Source organism: Pithys albifrons, chromosome 4 (genome assembly GCF_047495875.1).
Source record: "Pithys albifrons albifrons isolate INPA30051 chromosome 4, PitAlb_v1, whole genome shotgun sequence".
In the NCBI taxonomy this organism is placed as follows: Eukaryota; Metazoa; Chordata; class Aves; order Passeriformes; family Thamnophilidae; genus Pithys; species Pithys albifrons.
The window spans coordinates 46,249,915-46,266,047 of record NC_092461.1 but is presented as its reverse complement, the minus strand read 5'-3'; the positions used below and the strand labels follow the sequence as shown (position 1 = coordinate 46,266,047).

At 40.5% G+C, this 16,133-nt stretch overlaps 1 protein-coding gene across 1 annotated transcript; it reads left to right on the top strand.

Moving 5' to 3' along the window:
• Nucleotides 1-6,927: 6,927 nt before the first annotated feature.
• TRHR (thyrotropin releasing hormone receptor) lies at nucleotides 6,928-15,722 on the top strand. The gene is made up of 3 exons (XM_071553045.1): nucleotides 6,928-7,912; nucleotides 14,213-14,599; nucleotides 15,397-15,722. The coding sequence occupies exons 1-3, from the start codon at nucleotides 7,118-7,120 to the stop codon at nucleotides 15,400-15,402; spliced, it is 1,188 nt and encodes a 395-aa protein (XP_071409146.1). The 5' UTR covers nucleotides 6,928-7,117; the 3' UTR covers nucleotides 15,403-15,722.
• The last annotated feature ends 411 nt before the right edge of the window (nucleotides 15,723-16,133 follow it).

Below are 16,133 nucleotides of genomic sequence, written 5' to 3'. Positions count from 1 at the left end.
AAAAAGCAGCATACATTAATGCCTTCTTTGTATCTTCATGAAAATCAATTACCCTCGTCAAAATTTACAGTGCTCTGACTCAATGGGGTTTGGCTTCCTAGAGAAGATCTCTGAAAAACTGTTCTAGGTTTTTTAATGGCTATCAGAGAGCAAAATATGGGGAAACAAACTGTGACTGCATATTATTGTAGTGGCAACATAAGAGAATTTATGAGAATGATGTATTGTAGGAGTAGTCCAATTAGAAACAAAATATTTCTGATGCTTAAGAATAATAGGATAGGACGTCTGTCTCTTTGCACAGTGAGAATCTGATCTGATGTCTGCTTGAATCAATGAGGAAAATTCCCTTATAGTTTGCACTTTGGATCCAGTCTGTGTAGAAACAGGATCATGACCAAGAAGAACAACAAAGAATGGCCAGTCATGAGGAAATATCTTTAAAATCTGTACAACATCAGGCTGTGTACGCCCTTAGCACAACTTGTCCATTTTGATGTTTTCCACCAAGCTGTGCAAAGGACAGGTAGCACAAGGCTGGAATTATCTCAGCTCTGCCTTATTTTGACATGGCTAGCCACTGTATGCTTCTCCTGATGCATAAAGAAATACACAACTAGTTTGAGATACTGGTTGCTCTTCCCACAGAAATTGTGGACTGACATATCCAGGGTTTATGGATTACAAAGAAACAAAAACAAAAAACAACTGTTTTAGGACTTGTGTCTTTGTATTGTTCAGTTTTGTGAGTGTGAAGTGACAATAAGATTCACAAGAACTGTTTGAAATTGGCTAAAGCAGCTCTGTTTCTTGAAATGTTAAATGATGTCATAAATGTGCACAACCCACAGTCCACATCAATGTTCTTGCTACTGCTTCATCTCAAGGTCACCTGTCCAAGCAATGGGTTTTGAGGCCTGGAGCCACAAATTCTCACCTTCTCATATCAATGCCTATTTTCAGACATATTTTGTGGGTTTTTTATTTTAAGTCCTGGGGTTTCTAAACTGTTTGTTTGTATACTATATTTCCTGTTTTGTAGTATGTATTAGGTAAAGGTAGCTTTTCTTTGTTATTGTTATTTTCCATGGCCTTTGCATCTACTGTGTGTATGGGAATAAGGGTGTCACTTAACAAACTTGCTAAGGTAGCATGCTTTTTTTAAAAAATGACCAGGCATTGTCACCAAGCTGTGACTTAATTGCTTCTTGGCAATTACATAAAAATGATAAGGGCTTGAAAAAACCCCAGAATTTTATCCATCTGGCAAAGGTATATAAGAAAAAGTAACCTTACTTCTCTGCTTGTGCTGCTCTACTATGTCTGACTTCTCACCATAAATGTACTGGGTCAGATCCTTTACTGCTCCAATCTGCTCTGCACCCAAACATAGGTCTTGGCTGAACCTCCCAGTCCTTGGGTGTCAGGATTACACTAGAGTAATTTTCAACAACTCCCGTGGGAAGATATTTCTGGAGATCATCTAGTACACCTTCCTGCGCAAAGCAATCACAGGTGCATTAGTGTGCCCAGAGCCTTGTCAAGGCAAGTTCTGAAAACCTCCAAGTCTCCAAATCGGTCATCCAAACAGCTTCCCATGGAACCTGCAATGCAGTGTTCCTGTAGCTAAACAGCCCAACCTCACCCAGCACCAGTAACTCACTACTGATTTTGAGGAGAAGAACTTGAGCATTCCGTCCCTTCATCCCAGGTGCCATGCAGAGGACTGACCACCATGTGGCAATGGGCTGTGTTTCTCAAAGCAGAGCAGCATTCCATGTCTTTCTCCATCACCCTCTGTGGTGGGGCTGGGCCTGCAAACATGGACGGAATGAGTTGAGGGGAAGAAAACAGTCCCTATCCCTTGGGACACCTTTGGTTGGTCTTGCTGGCTTTGTTCTTCATAGCAGATCATCAAGCAGGTGCTCTCTCTTTCAGTTCACCGACAGCCCAGTCTTCTTCCAGTTCTGCTGTCAAGACCCACTTGCAAAACAAGTTAGCCTTTTGTCCTTTTATTGGTGCTTGTTTGTATTTTGGGGCAGAGGGGTAGGGTTTTATTTGCTTGATGGTTTTGGTGGTGGTGGGTTTGTTTTTCATTTTCCAATTTCTTTATTTTCTGGCTTATGTGGCTTTCTTAACCCTCCTGCCACTTGAAGAAGTGGTCACCAGCTGTATTTCCTTCCCTGCTGCTTGTCCCCCAAATATTTTCCTCTAAGGTTTCTTTGGCAGTTATTTATCACCTTCTTCTGCTGCTGGTTCAAAGTTTTCTGCAGATGGCAGTGAGGATCCTCTTGAACAGCCAGGCTGTCTCTTAAAGTTGCCTTAGTGGCTGATATCAGACTGAGAGTGACTGTGAGTGAGCCAGGTCACAGGGTACTCTGGGCTGCACCCCTGGAACAACTGCACACTGACAGCATGCAGCCTGGAGCAGACAGGCAGGCAGTCAGGAGCAGGGTTTGGAGCAGAGCTTGCACCCCTGCAGTTCTTTCCCCTCTGTAAAACATTGCCAGATTTCCTCATGGGCTGGCAAGAGGAAGGGAAGGAGCAGGGGAAGTACTGGATTATTGTATATAAGCACAAGAGAACAGGACTCTGACATGATGGGGAGAGCAGTATCCTTCCCAGACCTTCTCCAAGACTGCTACTGGCCTTCACACAGGGCTCAACAATAAGAGCCTGTCCTGGTGCTCTGCCAGTGACTTATGATGATGCTCAGCCAGGCACAGGATCAACGTTTCTTTCAGACTATCACATGTTTTCACTGATACCCATGTCTTCCCTCACCATTTCTTTTCTCTGTCTTTTTTTTTTTGTCCCTGTCCTCAGGAACAGCATTAACCCCTTTCAACTTCACAGGTGAAGTAAGAATCTGCAGTGTGAAGCATTCCTTCTGTGATATGTCATGCATTTTGAACCTGTTCTTGATGGTTGGTTTTTCTCAGTAAAGCCATTTGTTCTGCCATGATATTGGCAAATAACAGGAACTGCTTTTTACATCCTCTCATGACCTCATTTATCATATGTGCACACTGTGTAAGTACAAAGCAGCATCAGGGAGAGAGTCTATGGTTCCCTGTTAAGGCTCTGCTGGTGTTTATGGAGAGTTGATTTTAGCCTGTGGGGCTAACATTAATTTTTCTGGTAACAACTCATTGCTAACACATGACAGCTGAGTCTGGCAGTTCACCTGGAATATGAAACCTAAAGATAAAAAGAGATGAATGAGTAGCAACTCCACTGAGGTCTTAAATCCCCACACATTATAAAATTATTGGAACAGCTGTTAGGGATTGCAGTGATGCTCATTCATTTCAATGCCTGAGCTCTGGATCATAAAGCCATACTTCCTTTCTGAACAATCTAAAATGTTTTACTGCCTTTTACTTACCTTCTCTGTTGACAGTTTAAGAGAAAGCTACACCTGAACCACCAACACCCTGCTGGGCTACTGATCACTTTGGAAAAAAAGGTTAGAGCACTATAATCAGCTAAACCTCCACAGAAAGTGATATCAGTCTGAAGTCAACTCAGAAGGTAATTTTTCCCACTGTTTTGACTGTCTTCAGCTTTGCAACTCATGGACAAGAACTCCATGTACCTCTTACAGCATTGACCACATCCTTCCTGATCCAGCCTGCTGTGCTGAGAGCAGCCAGATGAGAGGAAAAAGGTCCCTAGCTGTGAACATATCTCTGACAGTAAAGCCTCTGATCCTCCCTACTAAGGTGGTTGTGAAAAATGTCCACAAAACATAACAGGCCTTTAGAGCTAAGGGTAAGGGGAAAAATCACAAGGAAGGATGTATGTTGTCCCCCCATGGTGATACAGGGGTTTATAGAGGAAGAAAGATTAGAAGGCCGGGCCGGGGGAGGAGGGGGGGGGGGGGAGGAGGGGGGGGGGGGGAAGGAGGAGGGGGGGGGGAGGTTTAGAGTGATCTTTCTCTATTTAGTCTGACAAAGTTCCTGCTCCTTCATCAGGCTCTTGTACAGTTTATCTTCACCTGAGTTGGTAGAAATTAGAGAATAAAAGTGCACACATCTTAAAGTCTTTCCAGCCTCCTTTACCACAAGACCTCAGATCTGTCTCCTCAAACCAGTATTTTGGTCCACTGACCTTGTGGACAGGCAAGAGATGAACCAAATTTCCCACATGAACCAGCTGAATGCTTAAATCCATTTTTCATAATTATCTTGACAATTGTTTTTTTTGAAACAATTAAGTAAAAGATTCCTTATTACTTGCCCTGAGCCATCACCAATCCAAGATGAACATTAAATGAAACTAAATATGATACAGCAAAAGTCATCTTTGAAATAGGATTTGCACTCTTATGGAGATTAAAGGTCCCTAAATCAAATAGACTTTGTAAGATACAGGTAGGAATGTTAGAGTTTCCAACTCATCCAAAGTCCTAAATTACTTTTGGAAAATCCCCTCAGGATTTTAGCAGTACTTCAGTGTTCTCCAGTGACAAACAATAAAAAAAATAGTTATAAAGAAGGATCACTGACTTGGGTAATGGGATTTATCTCACAGAAGAGGTATTTAGTCCCCTCACAATCTTTACTCATAAAAGGCTTTTCCAGGTGCAGAGTTCTCCCACAATTCAAAGACTTATCCACTAGCTCACTGCATCAGCACAAAAACACGGCTATGTGGTACAGCAAATGTAGGAGGATAATGTCTAGTTGACCAAAGTTGCTACACTATTTAACCGTGTCAAGTGTAAATCCCAAACACATTTGGATCTGATCATGTCAGTAGCTAGTTATGAACTTTAAAAGCTAGCCTTTGGATGATACTGAAATTGTTACTGATGGTGGCTTTTGTTGTCTACAAACCACATCCTTGGAAACATTTGTACAGCAGTAAGTGTTCAGCACTCCACTGGAGGTTCACACAGAGTAAAGAATCCAAATTAGCTGTGATTTTTTTTTATGAACCCTGAGTACAGGCAGGTAATAGAGTATGAAATTGTGGAGTCAATTTTCAAAACAGAAAAGCAGCTGGGGAAGTGATCTGAGTCAGAGAAACAAAATTAAGAACAATTTATACCTATTGGGTAAACTGCTTATAGTGATTCACTATTCTATCTCAATGTGTGCTTAATGTATGAGACAGTTTGTTATGGGTTTGTTATGACTCAAGTGAGCAGAGACACATTTTAAGTGAGGCAAATGGGAAAAAATTTGAACAAGAATACTGTTGGCTAAGTGGTACACAGCACAGGTGGTATCAACATGATGCCTTCCCCTCTCTCTCCTACTCAAAGGGTTGTACCAACATAAATGTGTTAGAAAAAATCAGCACATTTCCAGTCTTGTTTTCATGTCGTTATTGTTGTTGACTTGCTAACTGCATCTGTCCTCATTAGTACATGCAATGTCAACTGATGCCTGGACCAACAGGTATGGGTATAAAGAGTAACAGACATGTGGTAAAAGTATCACAGTGATCTAGGGTCCATCTGCTGTCAGAATTTCTCTGGCACATCTGCTGGGCTTGCATGTATTCATGCTGAACTGCTTTTGAAACTACCCAGTGTATTTTGACAGTTGCATTAACACCAGAAAATGGATTTCTAGTCTTGAAATTCCTTCTGCAATTGCTGCAGGTTTTACAGAAACACTGAAGGTTGGAGAAGTACTGTATAGAAAGAAAAGGGAATTGCTTCATATAGGATATTAATACCATCAAAATCCTCTAAATGCCCTACAGTGACAACTCCATACTTTTTTCATGACCAGAATGCAACACTTGATAAAAAGCAATAAAAAGTAACGGAGACAAGATGATCTATCCCATCTCTGATACAGGAATGAGGCAAGCACTAGAGACCATGTCTTGCACATCCTCCAGACCTTCAATATTCACTTCAAAGTCATGTGGCCTTTTAAATATTCCACAGCTTCTCTGCATCCCATGTCCTCAGTCATTACTTCTTGCACTGCAAGGACTTACATACTCTCACTCTACTTTTGTGTATTTTGTTGAACCCTTTCTGAGCAAAGAGCAAAAACATTCACCGTAAATGGAGTAAAAGGAGGGATTTTAAGGCAAATTTAAACTTTAACCTTTTAATGCAATAGTATAAGAAAAATTACGAGTTGAGGGACTGTGGTTAGGTATTAACAAGAGCACTTTCATAGAACCCTGCAGAAAGTTTGCTACTGTTTTATTCATTGAGGCATTTAGATTGACAGCAAGAGAAACAGAAAAGAGCTGCATTTATCTCCAGGTGTGGCTAGGTTATAGCATTGGTAGAGCTTTATCTGCACAGACCAAAGCAATTACTTCCACAGGCTGTGGTTTTACACAACCTGACTGACCATGGAGGAGTTTAGTCAACCATAGGAGACCCTTCTTTGAGGAAATGGTGGTGAATGAGTATTAGTAGCACTCTGTGTGTGTTGTGTGTGTGTATGTGCATGTACACACATTCATATGTTTGTGACTGATCTTATTAAGCTGCAATTTGTGCTGTGATCATTTTCACAAGGACAGCGACACGGGCAAGTCAGAATTTCAGAAACTGGTGTATTTTTATTGCCAGTCATCTCTCCTTGGTTTGCCAGTGTGGATCAATATGATCGATACGAGAGATAGCAGAGAGGGGAAACAGGCGTGGGCTTTACAACTCCCTCTCTTTACACCTTGTGCTGTTGTCTCCACCCTCGGCACTTTGTGACTCCCCCTGGCAAGTGATGATGCTGGTCTGCCTGCACTGGATCAGCTCAGCCCCGTGCGGAGCTCAGCAGCTGGCAGTGTAGGAGGGCTCTGCTTTCCCTGCCTCTGCAGGGAGGAAACTCCCACCTCCACATGCTCGTTTTCATGAATGCCTCAAACTGGCTATGAGAAAGCAGCCTTTAAACCTGTGCAAATGAGCTGGAGTCTTAGAGGGATTAACTCATCTGGTAGTTGAATTTACAAGAACTGAAAGTCCAGGTGCTTTCGGGGAACTGGAGTACGATACAGGAATGGGACTGTGACTATATGGAGAATGTGCTTTGAAGCTGCAGATCACCCACACTCTGCTCTGTTCACCCTTTTGCAGGGGACCATGGAGAACAGGTGCTGAGACCAAGTGCTGGGCAGAAGCAGCAGTGGGCTTGTGAAGATGGAGAATGACACAGGGGAGAAGCAGAACCAAACTGTGCTGCCACTATCAAGCCAGGAGATGATTACAGTTGAATACCAAGTGGTTACCATCCTCTTGGTCCTCCTCATCTGTGGACTGGGCATTGTGGGCAACATCATGGTGGTTTTGGTAGTCCTCAGAACCAAGCACATGAGAACTCCCACTAACTGCTATCTGGTGAGTCTGGCTGTGGCAGATCTCATAGTGCTTGTAGCCGCAGGACTACCCAATATCACAGAAAGCCTGTATAGATCCTGGGTGTATGGCTATGTGGGGTGTCTCTGCATTACTTATTTCCAATACCTAGGAATCAATGCTTCTTCTTTTTCCATTGCTGCCTTCACCATTGAGAGATACATAGCCATCTGCCACCCAATCAAAGCCCAATTTCTATGCACTTTTTCAAGAGCCAAAAAGATCATTGTTTTTGTCTGGTCTTTCACCTCCATGTACTGTATGCTCTGGTTTTTCTTGCTGGACATTAATACGGTAGCCTACAAAGAGACTACTGTTGTGTCCTGTGGCTACAAGGTGTCCAGGAGCTATTACTCTCCTATCTATATGATGGACTTTGGTATATTTTATGTTGTGCCAATGGTATTGGCGACTGTTCTCTATGGCCTGATTGCTAGAATACTGTTCCTGAACCCCATACCTTTGGACCCAAAAGAAAACTCTAAGACATGGAGAAATGATGTGGCTCACAAAAGCAAGCCTGCGAATTCCAAGATGACTAACAGGAGTTTCAACAGCACTATTGCTTCTCGAAGGCAGGTAGGAATAGCAGCTTGAAATGTCTTTCTGAAACATAAAACACACTTGTTTTAGAGTTCACTATTCTGAAGCTGTGCAAAGAGGTAAAATGTATTTCTTTTTTGCTAAATAGTCAAGTTGAAATTCTGTGATATGTATACACATGCATACAAGTATGTTTTTTATTGCTTATTCACTATTACTTACTGCAAGGGCAGAAAAGAAACAGTATTTTATTTCCTATATCAAACGGCAATTAGGAAGTGTCAATTATGAATGAAACATTTTAACTATAGTTTATTTATATTACAACCTGTTAGTAATCTTGCCAGATATACAAAATGACTCTTAAATTATTTTTGGAATCTGATGAGAAGGAACTAGCCTGGGATTTTGGGAGACTTGAGATTTGGTCCCAGCTAAGGCACTATGTCACTCAGTCAAGTTTGTACTTTTGCTGTCTCTAACTCTCCTGCAAAAAGTCTATTTAAGGGAGTCTGTATATAAAAGTGATTTATAAATGCTAAATATCTTTGTTACTCTGACTTTCATAAAATATTTTTATGTATTGATGGCTCAAAACTGAGACATAGATTTGACTAATTTCTTTTTCTATTGTGCTCTGTGTAATAATACCAGTAGAATATAGTTAGTAGATTAATGCCTTGCTATTTGCAGTAAACCAGACTGCCTCATACTCACACAGCATACAGCAGGTAGCACAGCCGGTGCAACAGTGAGAAACACAGAGTTCGTCCCTCACAGCTGACTCTCGGAAGCAGGCTCCCGTCAGGTCAGGCAGCTTGATGTGAACATTGGGAAACAGTGCTCCATGCTGAGTGGCTTGGCTCTCACCCCTGCATGGCACCCCAGTGGGTCACTTCCCCAAGCTTGTGCCTCCCTGCTCTGTACAGCTCCCTCAGGAAACAAAGCTGAGCTGTGTCCCTGCTCAGACAAGCTGGGTGTCCCCCTTGGGTGATCGGCTGAACTTTATATTCTTCTTATTTTATGTAGATTGTAACTGTTTAATGAGAGGGTCCATGTTTCTTATTACAGAGATGGCATGACCACAAAAGATAACTGAGCATCCTGCTAAGAGCAACGAGTGTTGCAGAGCACTAGAGCCATGCTTTGAAATGCACAGCAGAAACATGTGGCCTAGGTTATATTTAATTAAGTTGTCAATTATAGTTAATAGTCAAATAAGAACTGTTTAATGGGTTTTGCCCATTAACTGGTAGAAGAGGATAATTTGATCCTCAAGTTCTCAATATCACTTTAGTATACATGTCTGATTATATGTACATCACTTGAAAAACAGACATCTTTTACGTTGAACACTGCTGAATATGAATACTGTTATATCATGAAATTGAAAAGAGAAGATTATAAAGCATCATCTTTTATGTCTTATAAAGACAGCAGGATTTTTTCTAAAAGCCTAAGTAACCTGATTGTTTATATGAGTAAAGCCTGCATTTGCATAAAGTATAGTATTGGGAGCAAAGCAGGGATATTGTGGCATTATTAGTAATATTTTTTATATAGTAGCAGCATGTAAATGATAGCCAGTGGTGTAAAATGAGGAAACACAAGTCCATGTTCAAAAAAGTCTAGCATCTCCACATTTAGTTAGACAAACAAGTTAAAATTTCCTACTGCAATGGCAAAGGCAGGTATAGCTGACAATATAGTTGTCTACCATAATATGAACACTTAATTACATGTTTGCAGGTAGATTTCATACTTTCCCCAGAGTAATTCTTTGTTTCCTCAGGTATCAAGGGGACTGTGAAAAATAAATACAACCTTAGATAGCAAACAGGTTGTTATATACTTGAGATGGGATCCAGCTCACTTAACATTAGGCATATCTCACAGAGTTAGTTGCTTAGTCCAATCAAGTCATCTAAGGTCATCATGGCCATCTTGGTCAGTTATAACGGGTAAATTGCTGTCTGGAGAAAGTCCTCTCTTAGACAGTGGTGCAGTCTGCAATGACCTGCTCCCCTGAGAAATCCCTCTGTTTTCACACAGCAGAGAATGCACAGATTCCTGCTTCCAATGCAAGATAAGTTTTGTAAGGCTCACATGAAATCCTCAGTCTTACTGTTTGGTTTCACTTGTGGTGTTAGTAGATCAATACATTAATCCTTCTATTTATTTAATCCTCCTCCTTGTTGCACGGTCCTTTTTATTACAAGATCATGGACTGGGATATACAATCTCAGTGCCTTGCAAGGATCACCACCAAGTACAAAAAGAGAGATATCCACAGAATGATTATCACTTTTATCTGTCAATATACAAAAGATTAGTGTTCAAAGGAGAAGGAAGCAACTACCAAACTGTAAGTACTATGGTAATGAAAGTGTCTAATAAAAAGACATCCTTAGAATGACAAGTTTTTGGAGTAGGATGGAAAAGGAGAACAGTTCAGAATTAAAATATTGAGAATCTATTTAGTAAAATACACTTTAGATACTTTGTTAGAACATTCTCAGAAATAAAAAGATAAAAGATAAGGTTTGAAGAATGTATGTAGCCACCATGTTCAGTCTCAAGCACTTTGTTGTCATTTAAACTACACTTGAAATTTGGAATAAACTAGATTTGCTCAAAGCCTTTTTTTCATGTTTGAAATCTCCCTAAGAATAATTTGTACTCTAAGCATAGGATATGCAGCACACATCCACAGGAAAAGATCAATCAGTGTATGCTTGCCTTTACCTGAGCAAGGAATGAGGATGCTAATCCTGCTGCTTATGGGTAATAAAAGCATGTTCTTTAAAAGTTTGTTCTCTTAGCACTCCACTGATGTCAAAGCCCCCTCCCAAATGATGTTTAGTTCTGTTTCATATGAAGTGATTTGAAAAAAGAAATGGCAGTTTACTTAAATAAAGTGGACCAAAATTTCCTCTAAACTATTTCTGTGCAGCCCCATCCATTCCAATAAGGTTTTTTTTGTGTGGATAAGAAAGCAGCTTTGGCATAACTCATGTGTTTAGATGCTGGGCTCCCCTGTAACACAAATTCAGGTGAGATAAAAGTCTTCAGGTCAGAAGCCCTGAGTGGTACCTCAGCTTGCAATGGGAAGAAAAACTCTCTGGCCATGCTGAGGACAAAGTCAGCCTTGCCAGAACACCTCCTAGGAGCTGCTGCCATTCGCACAATGGGTCATCCTCTGATGTCGCTGAGCATGAAGAATCTCTACTGCTAGAGCCAATTTAGGGAGTATTTACCAATAAGCAAATAGTTACCTGAACCCAGGGCCTTGCAGTCTCTCTCAGAGACACAACCATGACTGGTCATCTGGCTCAGGAGATTGAATTTCTGCCTGGCAATAGAGGGGTTGTACCAGATTTGTTATTTATGGCAGCTTTGGAAGGATATGCACTTTGGAGAGTTTAAAATTATAGAGAATCCTCCTCACTGCTCTGCACTGACTGAACCACCAAAGAGGTGCTATCCTTGGATTCTGCCTCTTCTACTTCAGCTATGGGGCCTGTGGTAGCATATGGGTATATGAGTTGGGTCATTGACCTGAGAAAACCAAAAACCAGCTTTACAGAGAAATGCTTAGTTTTTAGCTGGATGAGCAGCCTGTCCTGGCCCACACACTCATGTTTGGGTCCATCACAAGGAGGGAGGTGAAAACAGAATTGCTTTTTTTGCTGCAGCCACATGTTACTTTGACTTCAGTTTAGGTCAGGACTAGAAAATTTTGCAGTCTGAATACTGCAAGACAACTTCTGGCTTGGCTTAAAGCATGGCAGTGCAAAGCTAATTTCTTGGCATTTTAAAACACACTCAAACCTTCAGACTGAATTTGCCTCAGCTCAGAGTACTTTTTGCTGTGACTGTGATTTTTTTTATCTGATGCTAAGAGGCAGTTCTAAGACATCGTCAAATTACAGCCTACAGTTTACTGGCAGCAGTAAAAGGTAGTGATGTTAGATAAATGGAAAATGTGCATCAAGATGCCAATATGCATAAATTCAGCTAATAGTTTGCAATATATATATATATTAGGTATATGGCATGCAGTCACTCAAGGAGTAACAGTATTTTTTTTCATTGCTGTACAGTGTTAATTATATGACTTTGAAATACTCCCTCCTTGACCACTAAGGACAATTTACCTGTAGTTGAGGATTCAATCTGATAACTGCAACACTGTGAGCAATTCTCTGAACAATTTTTCCTTAAACACATGCTCAGGAGAAATATAAATTGTCAGTGATTGGTAACAAAGTGCCCAACAGAGCTTCTGGTAGTCAAGTACACTGATGCCTGTGTAGACTGTTATCCACTGAATTCCTGACCTGATGCAACATATCTCTTAGCTGTACTTAATCCCATTGTTCACCCAAGCTCCACAAATAATTACTTTCTTCCTTTAAATATGGATTCTTTGCCATGATGAATGATTATTCTCCATTGAATGAATTTGCTCACCTTGGGCTGGAGCTGAGCTGGGGTGAGGAGAGTTGGATGAGAGTAGTTCTGAGACTTCCTGAGCCAGAGCGAGTCAGTACTGAGTCCCCTCAGTCCTTGCTGCCATGTTCACAGGAATTGCTCTTTTAGAAGTGGTTTGGAGATAAGGAAAAAGCATCCTTTGAGCTACCTGGGACATTCACATTTGCATTTTGCTATATTACAACAACTGTGCACAGAAGACTAGAAAAGCAGTCTGTAAGTCGTAATTAAGTGTATCAGGTGACAAAAAAAAAAGGCGATAGTATTTCTCAGTGTCATTTTTACTTCTACCAAACACAGATGTAGGGAAATCAAAAGTGAAGGTGAAGGGAGGAGAATTAGAAGATGAAATTGTAGCCGTTGAATATGTAAATTTAAAGATAGATAAAGATACATCAATTTGTACAGTAAATTTGCTGTTCATCACATTCTTTATCATAGGATGTACAAGAAACCCAACAAATTGGCTTATGTGTATATGTCTTTTTAGATAGATAGGAGAAAATACTTTCATTAGGCAGTGAGGTGGCAGGTTTCTATATAATGAGCTATCTGATCAGAAGACAAGAGATTTATATACTCTCTTATAACTTCAAATTAAAACCCACTTCTGAAACTAGCATGTGTTTGTGAGTAATTATACTGCAGTTACCTACCTGTCCCGCTCTTGAAACTCTTATCAATTTACATCTGCCCTTTCTGTGAGGATAGATGTATATGAAATAATAACCCATACAGCCAGAGCATATCCTATATCTTGTGGTTACAACAGTTACTGTTTCACTGAAGTTTAACTTCAGATACTTGGAAAGCAGAAATAAAGCAAAAGGAAAAAATTCTTTAAACTGAGCTGTCAATAGACACCAGCAGTTTTATGTCAAGAAGAAAGGCAAATAGTAAAAAAAAAAAAAAAAAGGAAACCAAAAACAAACCACAAAACACAATCAAAACAAGTAGTTGTAGCTCACCAAAAAAATCTGTATCAATGCTTTCTAATTCACACAGTTAAGCAAGTCATCTCCTGACTTCCATGAGGCTATGCCATTGTACCATCCTGCTGTCACATCTCACTGTACTTTCTGCTGTGCTTATTAACATCTTTCAAACTTTCTTTAATCTAGAGACTAATGAATACCATATACATTAGAATGAAACGATTTGCAAGAGAAAGACTCTTTTTAAAGTGAGTTCTCTAATTTTTTAATATCTGTTGTTCACTTCATATCAGCTATCCTGGCTATTCCCAAAGGTTGTTGTTTTTTTCTCTATTCAAAATAAATTTACACAATAGATAAACATTCTTATAGCAATCAATTTTTATTAATAACTTTTTTCCTGGCTCTGTAAACTTTAATTGACATTTCAGAGTAAACATCAAATAATGAATATCTAATTGAATATCGAGGATTTGAAGAACAGAAATAAAACTACTTTTTTTTCATTAATTTTGACTTTGTTTTTATGGTGACTATTAAACTAGGTAAACTAAAAAGGCTTCAGGTTCAATTACTCTACAGACTGTATTAGTCTAAAGGAGATCTAATGTGGTTGGAAAAAAATTACTTTTGATCTTTTTTTCCCATTTGAATCAACAACTCCTTCCAGTGTAAGAAGTTGAAAAGTCAAAGGCCTACAACAATTAGCTTACTGGGATATCACCTGGAAAGAGTAATTTTGAACTTACTTTAGAAAATCTTTCTGAACCAAATATTTATCAGAAATTCTTATTGAAGGATCTGTCCATGTTTAGTTTTGGCCCTTGAAGTTTAGGAATGCATATGTTCATGCCAAGGTGAGTACTAACCTTCTGCCTCTCTTCTGTCTACCTCGGTGTTCCCTCAGGTTACCAAGATGCTGGCTGTGGTTGTGATCCTATTTGCATTCCTATGGATGCCCTACCGTACCCTGGTTGTGGTCAATTCCTTTCTCTCCAGACCCTTCCAAGAAAACTGGTTCCTATTATTTTGCAGAATCTGTATTTATTTAAACAGTGCCATCAATCCTGTAATTTACAATCTCATGTCCCAGAAATTCAGAGCAGCCTTCAGGAAACTCTGCAATTACCAGCAGAAACAGCAGAAGAAACCTGCCAGTTACAGCATGGCCCTGAATTACAATGTCATTAAAGATTCTGATCACTTCAGCACTGAGCTGGAAGATATTACTGTCAGCAATACCTACCTGGCCTCTGCAAAACTGTCTCTTGGTGATAAGTGTTTGTCATCTGAGGTAACAGTTACCGAATTTTGGTGTTTTGTGTGGAATCCTCGTGAACTGGAGCATGTTGCTGAGCATGGGGCTGTGCTGGGATAGCTTTCAGCTAGGGCAGCACCATGGAGAGCTGGGAAAGGCTCATGGTGTCAGGAGATGCACCAGATGAGGCATGGCAAGGAGGGAGAACTAGGGCTGGAAAGTAATGCTTTCAAAGTGCCATGTGCCAAGCATGATAGGAACTGCAGGATCTGCAGCATGGGGAAGCATGAAGAGAAACATGCAGGTTAAGCCTTGTTTTCTGAGGAGCAGAGAGCAACAGTGGAGCATCAGAAAGTAGTGCGCAGGCACGGTGCCTCACAAACACATCTAGCAGAAGCATGATGTTGGTGTCTGAGCTTAGCGATTCCTACAGTGAGGGAAATGGGGCATTTTCTTCTGCCTCATCTCCTAGCACCAGCTGTGGCTTAACTAGCCCAGTGCCACCATGCAGCTGGTGCTAAGAGAAGACAGGAATCTCCCACACATCAGCACTCTGGTCCTGAGAGTCCTGAAAGCCCCACCCACTTCCATGCCAGCAGCAGCGTACCCACGTGTAGCACTTCTCTCTAACCCAGCTCTTTTTTACACCATGATGCATGTTACTGATTTCATGACACTTTTTACACAATACTACTTAAATGCTGCTTGTAAATCCATACGCTTTAAATCTTACAAATATAGATGATCCACAGAGAGGTTTAGATTTTATTTGTTTTTGCAGATGATATAAGAAAGAAAAATATTTTTTTCAGCTTGCTTCTTCTCATTTTCAGGCCTGAAGTCCACCTTGTTCTTTTGTACACAGCCATATAAGAACTTTGGATGCTTTGTTCCTACTGAACTATATGAAATGTAAAGACATTTCTGCTCAAAGGATTGCAGGGTTTACCATTTATGTCTACATATCTGCCTGTGCCCTAAAAGAGAAACAGCCTCTTGGTGAATGAATATATTACTGAGGCTAACTGAACAAAGCACTTAATACAACGTAACTTCGGGCAGGTGAGTTGTCTTCAGTGGAATACCCAAATCCTTCATCTCATTAATTGGCTGAAGAGTGGTCTGCATTCTCGGAAAGAGCAAGACTTTCTAGGACACTCCCAGGGATGCAGAGCTGGGCAGTTGTTGATACTCCCAGTGAAGCCAAGAAGCGAGGAGAGGAGCTGCCCTCCTGCGTGAGTGTGCTGAGCAGGACCAGCAGGGCCTGTCCAACAACAGTCAGAAGCACCGATAGTAGTAATTATCTGCCAGTGACTCCCTCATCCTGTATCAGCACTTATCTAGTTGTGGGTATCATAGCACACTTTGATAAACAAGTATCTGATGGCAAAAAGTGCAAAATCTTGTTTTTTGGTTTATTTTTACCTTGAGCACCATGAAATAGGAAGGCCATTCAATGATTTTGCACTGGCAAATAAACAAATTAAAGAGTCAGTAGGAAGCTTTTAAAATATATTCTTTCTTTTCAGCAATCTAGTTTATAGTTATACCACTTTAAGTCTCAGATACT

Bases quoted from the DNA above. Each gene is read 5' to 3' on its own strand.
- TRHR (XM_071553045.1), top strand. From the start codon at position 7,118: ATGGAGAATGACACAGGGGAGAAGCAGAACCAAACTGTGCTGCCACTA. The intron at 7,913-14,212 runs GTAGGAATAGCA...GTGTTCCCTCAG, and splicing joins CTATTGCTTCTCGAAGGCAG to GTTACCAAGATGCTGGCTGT.